This window comes from Mustela erminea, chromosome 18, assembly GCF_009829155.1.
Source record: "Mustela erminea isolate mMusErm1 chromosome 18, mMusErm1.Pri, whole genome shotgun sequence".
Classification (NCBI taxonomy): domain Eukaryota; kingdom Metazoa; phylum Chordata; class Mammalia; order Carnivora; family Mustelidae; genus Mustela; species Mustela erminea.
The window spans coordinates 21,538,893-21,556,323 of NC_045631.1; the positions used below are offsets into that span (position 1 = coordinate 21,538,893).

At 41.1% G+C, this 17,431-nt stretch overlaps 1 protein-coding gene across 1 annotated transcript in view; it reads right to left on the reverse strand.

Moving 5' to 3' along the window:
* CRLF3 (cytokine receptor like factor 3) overlaps nt 1-17,431 on the reverse strand; it is a 40,839-nt gene that overhangs the window by 11,459 nt on the left and 11,949 nt on the right. The window contains exons 2-6 of the mRNA XM_032320773.1: nt 16,257-16,464; nt 13,426-13,513; nt 12,756-12,933; nt 9,043-9,265; nt 8,194-8,326 (exon numbers count right to left, since the gene is read on the reverse strand). Of these exons, the coding sequence (XP_032176664.1) occupies nt 8,194-8,326; nt 9,043-9,265; nt 12,756-12,933; nt 13,426-13,513; nt 16,257-16,464 (830 nt within the window). The remainder of the gene's footprint in view (nt 1-8,193; nt 8,327-9,042; nt 9,266-12,755; nt 12,934-13,425; nt 13,514-16,256; nt 16,465-17,431) is intronic.

The following is a 17,431-nucleotide window of genomic DNA, read 5'->3' on the forward strand; positions in this document are numbered from 1 at the left end:
AAAAACACTTCACCAATGAAGATATACAAATGGACAATAAGTAAGCATTGGAAAAGACATGATCTTTGGCTATCAAAAAGAAAATTAAAACCATAATAAGATACAACTACATGTATACAGAATAGCTGAAAGCAAAAATAAGAGGGGGTAGTCTGGCTGGCTCCGTTGGTAGAACGTGTGACTCTTAACCTTGGGGTCATGAGTTTAAGCCCCACACTGGGTTTAAAGATTACTTAAAAGAATGAAATAAAGTATTTTTGAAAAAAGAACATAAACATGGGGCGCCTGGGTGGCTCAGTGGGTTAAAGCCTCTGCCTTCGGCTCAGGTCATGATCCCAGGGTCCTTGGATCGAGCCCTGCATTGGGCTCTCTGCTTAGCGGCGAGCCTGCTTCCCTTCCTCTCTCTCTGCCTGCTTGTGATCTCTGTCAAATAAATATATAAAATCTTAAAAAAAAGAAAAGAAAAGAAAAAGAACATAAACAACTGACAATGCCAAATGCGGGTAGGGATGAAGAACAACAGAAAATCCCACAGGTGCCGGTGGGAATGGAAAATGGCATGGCCACTCTAGAACGCAGTTTGATAGTTCCTTAGATAAACCCAGTCTGACCCAGCAATCACAATCCAAGATGATTCATTTAATCTAAATTTTTTTATCTAAAAACTCTCCAACCTGGCTCTTCCCACTAACTCCAGATTATCCAACTGTCTCCTCAGCATCTTCACTTGTAGGTCTAATAAGGAACTTAAATTTAATATGTGAAAGAACAAAATGATTATTCACCCAGAAATATGCTCCTCCTACAGTCTTACAAACCTCAGTAAATGATAATTTTTCCCAACAGTTACTTAGACCAGAAACTTGTCACACTTGACTCAGTCACACTTGACTCACCTACCACAACCAATCTACTAGTAAATCTGGCCAGTCCTTCCTTTAAAATATATCCAGATTCAGGGGCGCCTGCGTGGCTCAGTCATGATCTCGGGGTCCTCGGATCGAGCCTCGCATCAGGCTCCCTGCTTGGCAGGGAATCGGCTTCTCCCTCTGTCCCTCCCCTCTACTCGTTCTCTCTCCTTCTCTCTCTCAAATTGATAAACAAAAATCTTTAAAATATATACAGATTTGACCAGATTCTGACCACTCATCATCACCTCCACTGCCCCATCGTGGTTCAAGACACCATTAGCTCTCACCAGCATTATCGCTGTAGCTTGCTGACTAGTCTCCCGGCCTGTATCCATACCACTTCCCAGCCTGTTTTCCACACAGCAGCCAACCGACTTGTAAATCATACGTCAGATGAGGTTTGCTTTATGTCCTCCAATGGCCTTCCACCTCACGAAGTCACAGCAGAGTCTGACAGGGCCAGACTGTCAAGATTTGAATCTTGGCACTAGTATTAATAACCTGCACAACCTCAGGCAAGTTGCTTAATCTTTTTTTTTTTTTTTTTTTTTAAGTAGACTCCATGCTCAGTGTGGAGCCTAATGTGAGGCTCAAACTCATGACTCTGATACCAAGACCTGAACTGAGATCAAGAGTTAGGCATTTGGGGAACCTGGGGGGGCTCAGTCAGTTAAGTGTCTGCCATCCCTCTCCTTCTCACTCGTGTTCTCTCTTGCTACCTCTCTCTCAAATAAATAAATAAAATCTTAAAAAAAAAAAAAAAAAAGAGTAGGGTACTTAACTGATTCACCCAAGCCCCCCAAGTTGCTTAATCTTTTGACATCTCACTTTCCATATAAATAAAATATAGCTAATTCATGAGAATGTAATGAGGATTTATAGACATCAACTCATTAAGCATTTAAGAACTAACACACAGGGGGGCCTGGGTGGCTCAGTCAGTTGGGAATTTGCTTTCGGCTTGGGTCATGATCCTGGGGTCCTGGGATGGAGCCCCACATTGTGCTCCTTGCTGAGCAGGAAGCCTGCTTCTCCTTCTGCCTGCCACTCCCTCTGCTTGTGGTCTTTCTCTGTCAATTGAATAAATAAAATCTTAAAAAAAAAAAAATACTAACACATAGTAAGGTTCAACAAATCCTAGCTGGCTATTAACATTTTGTATAGTCTAGCTCAACTTGTGAATTCATGAAAAGTCAAATGGAAAGCATGCTCCTGTCCCCAAAATAATGGAACATAAACCTGATTTGGTGAGGCCCGTCTTCTTAGGGGGAGGGATGGAGATCTCTGCAGTATCAAATATCCTCCCTGTAAATGGGCACAGGTGACCTCTGAAAGGGTATTTCTTTGAGTAATTAAAAACGAAATATAGGGGGCGCCTGGGTGGCTCAGTGGATTAAGCCGCTGCCTTCGGCTCAGGTCATGAACTCAGGGTCCTGGGATCAAGTCCCACATCGGGCTCTCGGCTCAGCAGGGAGCCTGCTTCCCTCTCTCTCTCTCTCTGCCTGCCTCTCTGTCTACTGTGATCTCTCTCTGTCAAATAAATAAATAAAATCTTAAAAAAAAAAAAAAAACAACGAAATATAGGGACACCTGGGTGGCTCAGTCTGTTAAGCATCTGCCTTCAGTTCAGGTTAGGATCCCAGGGTCCTGGGATCGAGTCCCACACTGGGCTCCTTGCTCAATAGGGAGCCTGCTTCTCCCTCTCCCATTCCCCACCTTTGCTCGCCCTCATGCGTGCTGACAAATAAATAAATAAAATCTTTCAAAAAAGAAAGAAAGAAAGAAATGCATATGTTTAAAAAAAAGAAAAAGAGATATATACAACTTGTTCAAAGGCTTTTCCTACCTCTCTGACCATACTGCTTGTCTCCATTAACCTGAGCCAGACTTACTACTTGCTCTGTATTTTTTCCTGCTCCACATCTTTGGTTCTTGCTTTGTTTCCCCACTTGAACTATCCTTTCCACCTCTAGCTGCACTAAGCCTTCACCAATCCCTCAACTAAAAGTAACTTTTCCTTCCTCTGCATTGCAGAGCAGTCTAGATCTTTTTTTTTAAATATAGTTTAAAAGATTTATTCACTTATTTGTGAAAGAGAGACAGCATGTGTGTTGGGGGAGGAGAGGAACAGGGACAAACAGACCCCACCCTGAGCTCAGAGCCTGATACAGAGCTCAATCTTATGACCCTGAGATCATGACCTAAGCCGGAATCCACAGACAACCCACTGAGCCACCCAGGTGCCCCTGGATCTTTCTTATACTAATTTATAAATGCACTACTCTATGTTGAGTCGAAGATTCTGGGTTTTTTCCCCCCCCTTTTTTCTTAAATGCCACATTCCCAGCCAAGTATGATAGATACCATCTGAATGGAGAAAAGGTTGAACAAAATCACTAGCCTCATTCAAAGACTGGAGTTGATTAGAAGATCTGTCCTTACATTTTAGAAAAGTAGTTTAAGACAGAGAGAAAATGGGTAGGAAAAAGGCCTAAGAAACATTCCTTAGATTATTTGGAAGAACTGTTATATGTGAAGACTTCAAAGCAGATACACCTTCATGATATCATGAAACACTCCATCTAGAGACAAACTAAAAGCCAGAGTATATAATCTTAAAGGCCATCTACTTAGGAAACCAGCTGTCTTACCTCACCCAAGTCTATATAATCAAGAGTCGTGGGGGAAAACTCTTCTGTGTGGCATTCCCATATCTGTCATAAGAATCAAACTCTAAACTGAAAGGACTGTGTATCATATTCCTAGAGGAAACCACTTTAGCAAAATATAAAACCTAACAAAGCTGTATTCTCCCCAGGACAAAGCATTCTCTCTCAGTATAAGGAGAAACCAACAAGATTTCAAAGACTCTAAATTAACTTTTTTTTAAAGTTTATTTAAGTAATCTCTATACCCAATGTGGGGCTCAAACTCATGATCCTGAGATCAAGAATCACATGCTCCTTTGAGCCAGACAGTCACCCCAAAACAAATTAACTTCCTAATCCTAGTAGGGACTATGCCCTATTCCTAATCTTCTCAGGAAATATTAAATTAGTAAATTTTTTTTTTTTTTAATTTCTTCAACAGAGAGAGATCACAAGTAGGCAGAGAGGCAGGCAGAGAGAGAGGAGGAAGCAGGCTCCCCGCCAAGGAGAGAGCCCGATGTGGGGCTCGATCCCAGGACCCTGAGATCATGACCTGAGCCGAAGGCAAAGGCTTTAACCCTCTGAGCCAATGAGGGGCCCTGTAATTTTTTTTTTTTTTTTTTTTTTTTTTTAATATGAGGAGCTAACAGTTAGAATTGAAGATATACCTGGTGATGAAAGAAACCAGCCTTATACAGAAAAAGACTCTTTAAGTAAATTTATTCAGAAAAGGGCATGCTAACACTTAACCAAAGGTAGGCATTAAACCAAGTGGCCCCTTTCTAACAGTTTTCAACCACAGCATTTCGAAAGTCAAGCCCCCAAATTCTTGGACACTTCTCCCATCAAGAAGCAGGGTCTATTCGGATCCCACCAGAGTCGCCAAAAAAAAAAAAAAAAAAAAAAAAAAAAAAAGAAGCAGGGTCTATGGGGTGCCTGGGTGGCTCAGTGGGTTAAGCCTTTGTCTTCGGCTCAGCTCAAGATCTTGGGGTCCTGGGATCGAGCCCTGCATGGGGCTCTCTGCTCAGTGGGGAGCCTACCTCCCCCTCTCTCTGACTGCTTCTCTGCCTACTTGTGACCTCTCTGTCAAATACATAAATAAAATCTGAAAAAAAAAAAAAAAAGAAGCGGGATCTATGTCCCTTCTCTGGGATCTAGACTCTGAATGAATGGTAGAATGTGGTAGAAGTGATACTATGTCAAATTCTAGGCCCAGACCTTAAAAACTGGCAGCTTCTGAAGCTTCCATTTCCTATCTCTTGGGATGCTCAATCTTGGAACCCAGCCACCATGCTGTGAGGAAGCCCAAGCAGCCCACAGTGAGGCCTGCACAGGGAAAGACACCCAGAACTGGAATCCATTTGCCAGCCATGTAAGTGAGCCATCTTGAAAGCAGACCCACCATCTCTAATCAAACTACTGCAGCTACTAACACAGAAGCAGAGATGAACGGTCCTCACCAACCTCTACAAACTGCAGTTTCCTGAGCAAAATAAATGACTACTGTTTTAAGCTTTGAGTTTTGGGGTGGTTTGTTACACAGCAATCAAGAACTATAATATTAAATTTTTATGTTCTTTTAAAGAAAAGGTTTATAACAAAAAACAGCTAGCCTGTTATTGGCTCTTGATTCACCACCTCACATGACCTGTGGGGAGGTTAAGAGCACAGACTTTCCAGGCTAGACTGGCAGGATTTGAATAGTTAAAAGTCCCATGGTCCCTGTGCTTCTGTCTCTTTATCTGTAAAAAGAAGACAGTAACCTCCTAGGCTAGGAGGATTAATGAAGGCTGTTTGAAAGGACACTGTTTAAAGAAAGCAGGTGGTAGAGAGGAGAAAGTAAAAATATGGTTAAAAAAAAAAAAAGTAAGATTAGGAAATCTTGGAAGCAAGGAAAGGGAAAGTAGGACTGTTCAGACAGAAAATCAAGAAGAGGCCTGGCCACCAAAAGAGACCGGGCTCTAGAGACTGGTAGAGCCCGCCAGTAACAGGTTTCTTGGCTTCTACAACTCTGCGCATTCCAGCAACTTCAGCAGGAACGGACTGAGCTGAGTGACGGCACTGCCTGCAGGAGTAGAATCTTCCTTCTATCTGTGAGGCCTTCATACACCCTCAAAAAGCTGAATAAAGTTTTACCTTCTGTACTCAAGTGGACCCATGTGCTCCTCCCCCATAGAGGCCACCCTGCACCCCCATCTTCTGGCTTCACTGCTGATGCATGCAATTCCTTTCAACAGGGAAAGAGGACATTTCCATTCCACATTCAAAAGAAAAATGACAAAAATGCAAAGGTCTGGCTACAGTAATAGTGAGCCGAATGAAGCTGGAGTTAATCACCCTGCCAAGTGGGGCCTGGTTAGACATCTTTGGAAAAGAAGGAAGAACTAATGATTTCTTGAGGCCTACTAAATGCACTAAATCCACTTAACTATCTGTAGATCTGTAGATAGTTAAGTGGATTTTCATCCATTTGGGTAACTTCCAATGTCTTAAGAATGACAGAAAAAACAAACCGGAAGTATGCCATCTATTAGACCTTTCTGTGTTCACAGAGGAAGGATTTAAAATCAGGGGAGCATAAGGTCATCATCACCAGGGGAAAGGGTCACAGAGGAGGGAAAAGGAAAAGAAGGAAGCATACAGGGCGCCTGGGTGGCTCAGTGGGTTGAGCCACTGCCTTCGGCTCAGGTCATGATCCCAGGGTCCTGGGATCGAGTCCCGCATCGGGCTCTCTGCTCAGCAGGGAGCCTGCTTCCTCCTCTCTCTCTCTGCCTGCCTCTCTGCCTACTTGTGATCTCTCTCTGTCAAATAAATAAATAAATTCTTTAAAAAAAAAAATAAAATAAAAATAAAATAAAATAAAAAAAGAAGGAAGCATACAGACACAGAGAAACTATAGACTGCAACACTAACTAGAATCGCGTTTACTCACTCTGCTGTGAAAAAGACAAAAAGAAAAGATACAGGCTAGCTTGGCCATTTACCAGCGATGTGACTTTGGGTGAGTGACTTAACTTCTGTGTCCCTAAAATGGGTAATTACACCTATTTCATTGGGTTATTGTAAGAATATTGTAAGAATCAAATGACAGTACCTCATGTGCAGTAAATGCTATTTAATTATTAACTGCAATTAGTATTACTATGATTACTATTCTTGCTGAGACACCTGACCTGAAGAAATCAACTCAGGAAGCCCTACCATTAGACAGGAGCACAATGTTCTCTGGAGATTCACTAATGGCAGTATTTCTAGAAACAAAGGACACAAGCCAAAAAAGGGCTTGTTAACATACAAAACTCAAGAATTCGCCTTTGGGAAATAACTAAGTGGACTTCAGGTACTAGACTCTATTTCTTCCTCTCTTTGTCAGTATTTTTCTGGTTAAGTCATTCTTTATAATTTAAGGGATGAGAGATACCAAAAATGAGACAGAGTGGGGGGATGGGGGGAGGCATAGGGTGGTTGGATTATGGACATTGGAGAGGGTATGTGCTATGGTGAGTGAATTATGTAAGCCTGATGATTCACAGACCTGTACCCCTGAAATAAAACATTATTATGTTAATAAAATTTTAAAAAATGAGACAAAGTATAAATTAGTGCATTCTGAAACTGATGACAGTTTAAATGACTTGGCTGGTGCAGAACACACCCACATTAGCTTACATGAAGCTTTCAGTTACTCTTCATGCTTCATATGACAAGGGGCTGAGAACAGGAACTTGCAGCCAGCATTCACCATAAAACCTCATGATCTCAAGGCCTACAAATTAGAGGAGAGTTTGCTACCCTAATTTTCCAAATCAAAACCGTGGGTGCCTGAGTGGCTCAGTAGGGTAAGCGTCTGCCCTCAACTCAGGTCATGATCTCAGGGTCTTGGGATTGAGGCCCACACTGGGCTCTCTGTTCAGCAGGGAGTCTGCTTCTCCCTCCCAACAACACCCCCCCACCCCCCCGCCGACTGCTCTCCCTCTCTCTCAAGTAAAACTCTTCAAAACAAATAACAAAGTGGGCTTTGCTTTCTAGGATGAGCTATTCAGAAATAGGACTATAGAGAATATATCTCAGAACATGAAAACAAGGGAATTATTTAATACAGGAAGAAATGGGTAAAGAAATAGAAAATAGATTGGTGGTAGGAGAGCTTGCTTTTGGTTTTACAGAGAATTATACACATATCTATGTACGTACACATGTATTTTATGGATAACTATATACATTAAGTATTTAATTCTCAGTACATATACACTGAAGGGTTGTCTCTCACAGAGACCTGCTCATATCGCTTCAAAGGAAAAAAATTCTTGGTCTCTGCATTTTTAGGATTAACTTTTGAGAGGTAGGCTACTTAACTCTATCTCTCCAGAAGAGATATAAACATAGTATGTGCTATGTATGAGGCATAAGCAAGGCATCTTTTGCACTTTATCTCAGTTCATCTTCGTAATAGCTCTATGAACACGTCTGAGAAAACCACAGCCAAAAGAAAAGAGGAACTCTCCCCAGAGTAACACTGCCTATAAATGATGAAATAAATTCCCGGTTACTTTGAATCCAAAGCTCGTATGTGTTCTGTGCACATCAGTTTGCTGTCTGAGGCATGACAAACAGATTCTGTAACATCTACTTGCCTGAATGTCAATGTCTGCCCACAGAAGTAAGTTGGAGCACTGGAGTAGAGCACACCTGAGGACTCAGAATCATTCCGGAGGGCTATATTTCTTCGACTACTCAGGCTGTACCCCTCGAAGCCAGCTGTCCACTCTTTTTAGAAAGCAAAGAGATCAAAAATTATTAATACCTTTTGAGGAGTATCTTCAACACAGACACATTACATAAAACTCGGAAGCAGAAGAGGCTACACTTAGGGGATATGGGCAAGTTCTATAAAGGAAGAGATTCAGTGACAGGGTATCCTGGTTAATAATAAATAAATAAATAAATAAATAAATAAATAAATCACAAAAAATGTGTTCATCTATTCCTGCACAGTTCTGGCAGGAACAGGCAGAAGATCAAGTGAGTGCTGTCTCCTGGCTAATGAAATCAGGGTGAAGCATAATTGTTTGAGTGTATTCCAAGCCTGATTAACAACTAGTTAACAAAGGAGTCTGAATATTTTAAAACAGTTATACAGGACAGACCAATTAGATAGTCACTGAAGGTCTAGAAAATCAGTATCTTTTTTTTTTTTTTTTAAATCAGTATCCTGTTGCAACACTTCAAATCTTTGGATTTCAGGGATGCTGATAATCCTCCTAGCACTATTTCTGGACTCTGGAGATAAGAACGGATGAAAAGGTCTCAAAATTCCCATCCAGTAATTTGAATAGGAGACGTTCCACGTTGTTCTCACCAATTCAGGTTTTATGGTCAGAAAACCTGGCTGGCCGTGTGCAAACACTGTGCTGCCTTCAGCACAAACAGGTACCAGCATTCTGAGACACAGCTGGGCTTTAGGAGAGAAGGCAACAGCATACCATGAGGCACCAATGTGGAGTGACCCATCTGGGGGACGCTCCAAGGACTCCACTCCTGCCGGCCATCTCCTCGGGCACAGACTCTGAACTGATAATCAACGTTGGGGTCTATGTGCAACACTATGAACTCGGTTTCAGAGCCTACATATACGTCCTCAAAATGATTGGAAGTGCACTTGCGGAACTGCAGCCTGTAATCCTGGGCCGTGAAGTCGTCATCCACCTAAGGAGAAAGGCTTTGTGTTAGGTAAAGGTCAGGGAGCAGTTTCTCCCAGCATCATGGCTTAAGAATTCTGGGGCCATGCACAGAAGCCCACGTGCTGAACATGGGCTATTCTCAGGGAGAATTCATCATTACTGCCTGTCTTTTCTTTATTGAACCATGTGCTCTACACTTCCCAGTTGGATTTGTGGAACTTGGTTTCCTTTGAAGAAACGGCATGTTTTCTCTTTTTTTTTTTAAAGACTTATTTATTCATTCTAAAAGGCCTTAAACATCTTGATTGCCAGAACACTATGTTCAGTGGTTACAATTTTGTTTTTACCAATTTTCCCAAGCAGCAGTAACAACAACAGAGTTGACTTATAAAAATGAAGAAAAAAACACAAAAAGAGCACACACACACAGAAGGAAGTGGTGGCTGCTTCTTAGATATTGATATTGGGGGTCGTGCTTTCCACAGCCACCACCTGGTAGCTACAAAAACCCCTAAGTGTAATCTCTTTGAATTGTATGCATTATTATATCAAGGAGTTAGCTATCTTGTATGAATGCACTCTTCTGTGTTTAGGTATCCCATGCCACTCTTGCTGTGAAATTGAAGTTTATGTAGAAAAAAACCTTTTACTATATGAAACTTTACAGCACTTGTGAAAACAATTCAATTTGGTTTATGCACAATGTAATATTTCTGCAGGTATCATCCAAAATTCCCCACAGACAAGGCTCTCATCCTCATGAGGTTTTGGCCTTAGCCTAATCCTGTGGGACTGTTCTATTAAACTGCTGCCAGGATTTTACATCCTGTTACCTCCACTTTCTAGAACATATTCTCTACTAATATTACTGAAACCAGTTTCTACTTCATACATTTTTTTTTTTTTACAACAGCAATAAAATTTATCTTCCAGACGTCAAGTCCTCTTAAGAAAGTGATAACAAGGGGCGCCTGGGTGGCTCAGTGGGTTAAAGCCTCTGCCTTCGGCTCCAGTCGTGATCCCAGGGTCCTGGGATCGAGCCCCACATCGGGCTCTCTGCTCAGCAGGGAGCCTGCTTCCTCCTCTCTCTCTCTCTGCCTGCCTCTCTGACTACTTCTGATCTTTCAAATAAATAAATAAAAATCATTAAAAAAAAAAAAAGTGATAACAAGGGACGCCTGGGTGGCTCAGTTGGTTAAGCAGCTGCCTTCAGCTCAGGTCATGATCCCAGCGTCCTGGGATCGAGTCCCACATCGGGCTCCTTGCCCCGCAGGGAGCCTTGCCTCTCCCTCTGACTCTGCCTGCCACTCTGCCTGTGCTCACTCTCTCTCTCTGACAAATAAATAAATAAATAAAATCTTAAAAAAAAAAAAAAAGTGATAACAATTATCCATTTTGTGTATTACTATTTTAACATTATTGCTTCCTGTACCTGTACTTCCTTTAATTGATTTTGTTCCTCACCATGGGGTCTTGCCTCCCACCACCCCCATAAAGGAATACACTGTTAAAAATAATAATAAATAAATGTTAATATATTTATTCATTCTAAAAGAGAAAGGAGAGAGCATAAGCGGGGAGGGGTGCATGGAGAAGGACAGAGAGAGAATCCCCAAGCAGAGTCCCCACCGAGTGCGGAGCCTGATGTGGGGTCGATCCCAAGACCCTGAGATCACGACCTAAGCCAAAATCAAGAGCTGGCCACTCAACTGACTGAGCCACCCAGGTACTCTGAAATGGCATGTTTTCTATACAATAAGGCGAAAGATAAAATATTGGAAGTTCAAAGATCAGAATCCCACAACTACCAAAACCAAGATAATTCATATACAGAATATATAAAGGACTCCTTTAAAACTTAATAGAAGAGAAACCACCCAGTAAGAGAATGAACAAAAGACACAAATAAGCATTCTAAGGAATTAGAAATATATGCTACAAAAAAATACATAAAACTATTTAACCTAATTGGTAATATGGATAATACAATTTGAAACCAAAATGAGATACCATACCGCCAAAAACATTAAAGTTCGACAATGCCAAGCATTGGTCCTGAGTACCAGGAACTCATACACTGCTGGTAGAAGGAAACTCTGGTACAATCACATTGAAAAGAATTTGGCATTTCTGGTACAGTACAAATCCAATACTCTAGGATCTCAACATTTTACTGGATATATACTTGAGGAAAAATTCCTAGCCATGTACACAAGGGAACATGAATACTGCTTATAGCAAAAAAACCAGAAACCCTAGATCCACTGACAGGGAAAAGAATAAAAATGCAGTAAGAGTCTTTGTTTTGAACCAACAAAAACATCTATTTCTTTCTTCTATAACAAGGTTTCAGTAAAAAATCCATTGAAGGGGGGCCTGAGAGGCTCAGTCAGATAACCATTCGACTCTTGGTTTCAAGTCAGGTCTGATCTCAGGGTTGTGAGATTCATCCCCACACTGGGCTCCATGCTTGGCAAGGACTCTGCCCGTCCTTTTCTCTGTGTGTCTCTCTCTCAAATAAATCTTTAAAAAGAAATCCACTGAGGGATGCCTGGGTGGGTCAGTTGGTTAAATGTCTGCCTTTGGCTCAGGTTATGATCTCAGGGTCCTGGGACCGGGTCCTGTGTCAGGCTCCCTGCTCAGCGGGGCAGTGCTTGTCCTTCTCCCTCTGCCCCTTCCCCTGCTCATATTTGCTGTCTCAGGCATACACTCTTTCTCAAATAAAATCTTCTTTAAAAATTCATTTAAGAAAAAACAACCATTTCCAGACACTCAGTTCCCACTCTGAATGATGTATCTGTCAACAGCCAAGACACTCACAACTTATTTGGACATGATTTCTATCTACAATATGGTAACTCATATACATAATATGATTTAATACAGAAAATTCTCAGCAATGTTGAGAATATGAAGAAACCACATTTTAGGATTTTTCTAAAAAATTTATTTATTTATTTGAAAGAGAGTAAGAGAGGGAGAGAGAGAGAACACAAGCAGGTGGAGGAGCAGAGGGAGAGGGCGAAGCAGGCTCCCCACCAAGCAGGAAGCCCCTATGCAGGCTCCATCCCAGGACCTTGGGATCACGACCTGAGCCAAAGGCAGATGCTCTACTGACTGAGCCACTCAGGTGCCCCTAGGATTTTATTTCAGAAGGATCAGTTCAGTATGGAACAGAAAATATTAGATATCCAATATTAGCTATCATCTTTTGGCTTTTGTAATAAACAGAAATGGGAGAGATCTTCAATTTACTAAGGGTTAACTTTGGGAAATTTGTGACGGGAAATACCGTTGTGATACAGAGATTGTTAAATGTACCTTCAAAAACAATTTACCTCAAATGGGAAGAGCTACCTGCTTTCGAGTTCCTGTGATTTCAATTGTAAAGCAAAAGGGACTTTTGTTTGTGAAGAGAAGAAAACGTTCAAAGGTAGTTAATAAAAACATCTAAAAGGCCCTCAGATTTCAAATCCATAATGTTGAAGCTGCTTCCACAATTCTTAATCACGCACCTTACACCATCGAACAATGATGCCTCCTGGTTTCTCTATTAGCTCTTCGATCTGGACTGGTGGGCGAGATGCTACTGTTCCATGCTTGAAAATGTGGTCTTTCACTATGTTCAGAATTGAGTCATCCAACTGAGCGGACAAACAAGGCACATCAACCAGTAAAGGCACCTCTGGTAAGCTGAGGAAACAAAGCTTATGTGTTTACGAGGCTTTTAATGAAAGGTTAAAAATATGAAGCATACTTTAGATCAGTCACATACTACATAATGATGCTGAAGCCCTCAGGAAATAATGTTAATGACAGCAGGGGCTGTGGAAGACATTACATAAAGATTCTCTTCCCAAATAATTATAAGCAAGAAAAGAGAAAATTGGTAGGATCACCACTGTCAAGTTTATACCAAAAAATCAGTTTCAGTACGTTTAGAATTTCTTAAAATTTAATAATTTTCTTACACATTAGAATTGAAGAAAATCTATAGTAATACTATACCAAAAATTACAATGGCAGCTATTTCATACCACTAATACTGGTACTGGGCAGTGAACCTTGAAATATGTATTTTCTATCTCATTTACTCAGAATCTTTAATGAGGGGCAGGGGGAGGAGAGGGAATGCAGGCAGTTTTAATGCTTAAAACTAAGCCTGAATGGCACTAACTCCTTTACCTGTCCAACTGAATGTGTGAGGCCTTTTTGGTAAAGTTCCACAGTTTTTCATTCTGTTCTCCTACACCACCAAGAATGGCAATCTCCCCTACAATCAGGAATGAGAGAATAAATACACCAAAAAACGGTCACATTATAAAGTAATCACTACAGCTCATGTCTAGGTAGTCTCTGGTTTTCTTGCAAATAATTCTTAAGTGATTCTACAGTCAAGTTCCCAAAAAGTGAAAGTAAAAACTATTCTAGAAGTGACTCTAAGGTGAAGCTCACAAAGAAAAGGGATAAATAATGGTAACATTTTACCAGGAATGAAAGATTCTGCTCTGTATGAAGAAATCTGATCTGTTGACCATTTTTACCCAAAGGAGAGGGTCTAGGTCCTTTTTCCACCTCTCCTACAGAATCACGATTTACAGAACTCCAGCACAAGCCAGGACAGATATTACGCTGATAGAGAAATAGAGCAGGGGTCTTTTTCTTTTTCTTTGAGAGAGAGAGAGAGAGAAAGAGAATGCGGGGAGGGAGAAGCAGACTCCCCAGTGAGCAGGGAACCTGATGTGGGGCTTGGTCCCAGGATCCTGGGATCATAACCTGAGCCGAAGGGAGATGCTCAACTGACTGAGCCACCCAGATGCTCCACGGGCACAAGGTCTCATAAAATCAAATGATACAACTGTTTTCCTAAAAGAATATCACATATTAGAAATTATTCCACAGAAAAATAAAGAAGAAAAGTTATCTAAAGGCATTAAAAAAAAAAAAAAAAAAAAAAAAAAAAAAAAAAAATAAAGGCATTAAAAAAAAAATAACCAACTGCTATGGCCTTCCACACCCTCCATTCCCTCTGAATGTCCCCTGGAATGCCTTAAGTTTTTTGGGACCACAGGACAGGACATTCTCCCTCAGCAAGAGGAAAACAGGACATATTGAACACTGCCTCAAAGTCCTCAAAATTCCATAAATAAGTTTTTATCCCTTGGGAGGGAGGAAAGAGGTTGAAATTCAAAATATTTCTTAAGTCTAAAACCATTTAAGTATCAGATGCTGTAACAGACAAGTTTGTGCCTCAAAGGATTTCTTTTCTAAAATAAGAACATTTCTCAGTCCTCGGGGTGAGGAGTAGATACTCCTGACCTGTGAACTGCTTCTGGGTTTGTTTCCCAATGCAAAGCCTCTCAGGAAAGAAACTCTGTGGCCCCACGAAAAAGAATTTTCTCAAAGGCAGTGTTATGGTCAGTGGCAAATAAGCAGTTCTCACTGAAAAGGAGACAAAATGTCATGAGCACGTAAAGGTAACAGCAGTGCCACATTCTAAATGGGACTGAAAGGGGATGAATTTCCAGTGAGAGCGACAGACGTGCGAGCTATGCACCCTCTCCGTCCCATGCCATTCACAGCACTCAGGGCAGGATGGGTACTTTTCAGGCTCTGGCTCTGGCTCCTTTGTCCTCAATTGTCCTTTCAATGCTGGCATCGCCTACCACGCTCTCTCCTCATAGGACACACTAGCTTTGGAAGATTTACTAGCTCCCACTGAGTCAGACTTGATGCACACACCATCAATTACCATCTTGCCACACTGATCTCTCTCCTAAGCCACACGCCACATGCCCAACTACTGTCTGGGCATCATGAGCATCTAGACTCAACACGCCCCAAACTGAATGCCTCACTACCCACTGAAGCCCACCTTTCTCCTTTGTTTCCTACATCAGTAAACAGCACAATTCAACCTGCTCATCCAAAATCCGGCTGGTTTTGATCATCCTAAATCCTTCCCTTTATTCTCCAACCTAGCTCCAGGCAATCACCAATAATCGACACTCACTGATAGGTAAACTCGTAAATAATTTTCTCTCTAAAAAGTCTTAAAATCAGCTCCACTTTGTCTTCACCATGATGAAGCCCAGTGCCTTCTTCATTTCCTGCTGGAGTAGTGCTACATCTTCTCAATTGGCCTCTTTGACCTCCAGTCTTAGGACCTCTAATACAATCTCCAAACTACAGGCAGCATCATTTTTTTAAAAATGCAAATCCGATTGTGTAATTCTGCTGCCTAAAATACTTCAATAGACCCCTGATATGCCATTCACTTCACTCGTGATGCTACTTCTGCTTCCAATCGTGCTATTACCTCCGTCTCTTCCTTTGTCGCTTAATGAATTCCGTCAAGCCTCTGTGAACTCCTCCCACAGAAAACTATCCTTCACTCTCCCACAGTTAAGCACTTTCCCTTCCGTGCTCCTTTAGGTCTTAGATCTCTCTCAGCACGTATGCCTCTCACTGTGCTGTGAGCCCCAAAAGGCAGAACCATTACCTTTTTATTTAATGTACTTGATAAAGATCTGTGTGAAGAGAGGAAAGTGGACATGAAGACAGGAAGATATCAAGGCAAGATCTGGGCGTGCTTTAACCAGAGTAACTGGCTGCAGATAGGCATATAACCACTACGATTTCAGGAGTAAACACCAATTATAATTTTTATCCTTCTAAAACTAACAAAGGAATTAAATTCTGTGAACACTCTGAAAAATATATGAACAGACTCAAAAGGACCTTAAAGTCACAGTGTTAGCAGTGAATAAGACACTACCAAAAAACCATTTGAGAAAAATCATTATCCCTTGTCTTATAACTGATTATAATTAACATTTTAACTACATTCACCCTGGGAGACCTTGCTGTGTATCTGCCATCCTATATTACAAACTATTCAGAGGTAGGAACATGGTAAGCACCGCACAGATGGCAACAAGCCTGCTGGCACCCTGAGAAATTAGCAAAGAGCCAAACTGAATGCGCCCCACTTGATAGGCTCCCTGGACTCCCACCTTCTTGGACTAAGTCCTCTGCAGTATTAACTCCGTGCTCTATGAGCTTCTGGCAGTCATCTAGAGGTTTAATGGTTTCCTGTTCAATCGTGTCCACCTCTTGCAAAAGGGTCACCAATCGCTCATCCAGAAGCTTCCCAAGGGTTCCCTTTAAATCATTAAAATGCTGTTTGAGGACATCTCTTGTCTGTGATGCACTCTCTTTGATCTGAAAAGAAAGAACACAAAAATTCAGAATTGGAATCTCTAGAAAAACCTAATCCCCAAGTATCACCCCTAATCCCAAGGCACTACACAACGATCACCTTCCATTTGTTGACAAATCAAATGTGATTCATTTGCACAAACTTGCAGAAATGCACAGTACTGGCCTTCATGTAAGACAGAATGGGCTCAAACTGTGGTTTTGTCATTCACAAACTACATCCGTCTGGTCATGTTAATCAAGCACACCACACCTCAATTTCCTTATTTGTTAAATGAATATAATGTTTACTTCATGGAGTTGCTGTTAACAGGATTAAATAATCTATGTATTATGCTTTGTAAAATTACTGGCACATTGTTGTTCCCAATTTAAAAAAATATTAGAAAGTATCATTATCACACAAAGTAGTTCTTGGCAATAGTATGTTTCAGTACAAAACAATTTTTAGGTAGGAGGGAGTTAAAATTCATTTTACTGAAAAGTAGTAAATAAATGGTAAATCAGAAAGCCATACTATAAGGGCATCTGCGGGGCTCAGTCAGTTGAGCATCTGACTCTTGGTTCAGCTGAGGCCATGATCTCAGGGTCGTGGGACAGAGCCCTGTGTCAGACTCACACTCAGCATGGAGTCTGTTTGAGAGTCTGTCTCTCCTTCTTCTCCCTCCACTCCTCCACACCTCTAAAATAAATAAAAACTAAATAATAAATAAAAGAAAGCCATAATTTTTTTTTAAATCACCTAAGGGATCAAATGCTCTCATTATACTAAGAGAAAGCTAAGAATTCACTTATAATTCAAAGGGGCTCATAGAAGGCAGAAAATCTTCATGAAAACATACCTCTGGGATAATAATTTAATCTTTTCTGAGTCATTTTCCTCTTTGCAAATCTCAATGAAAGGTTTACAGACACTCTCTTCCCATTAAAGGAATACTCCATACCCTAAAGAAATTAATTCAATTTCAGA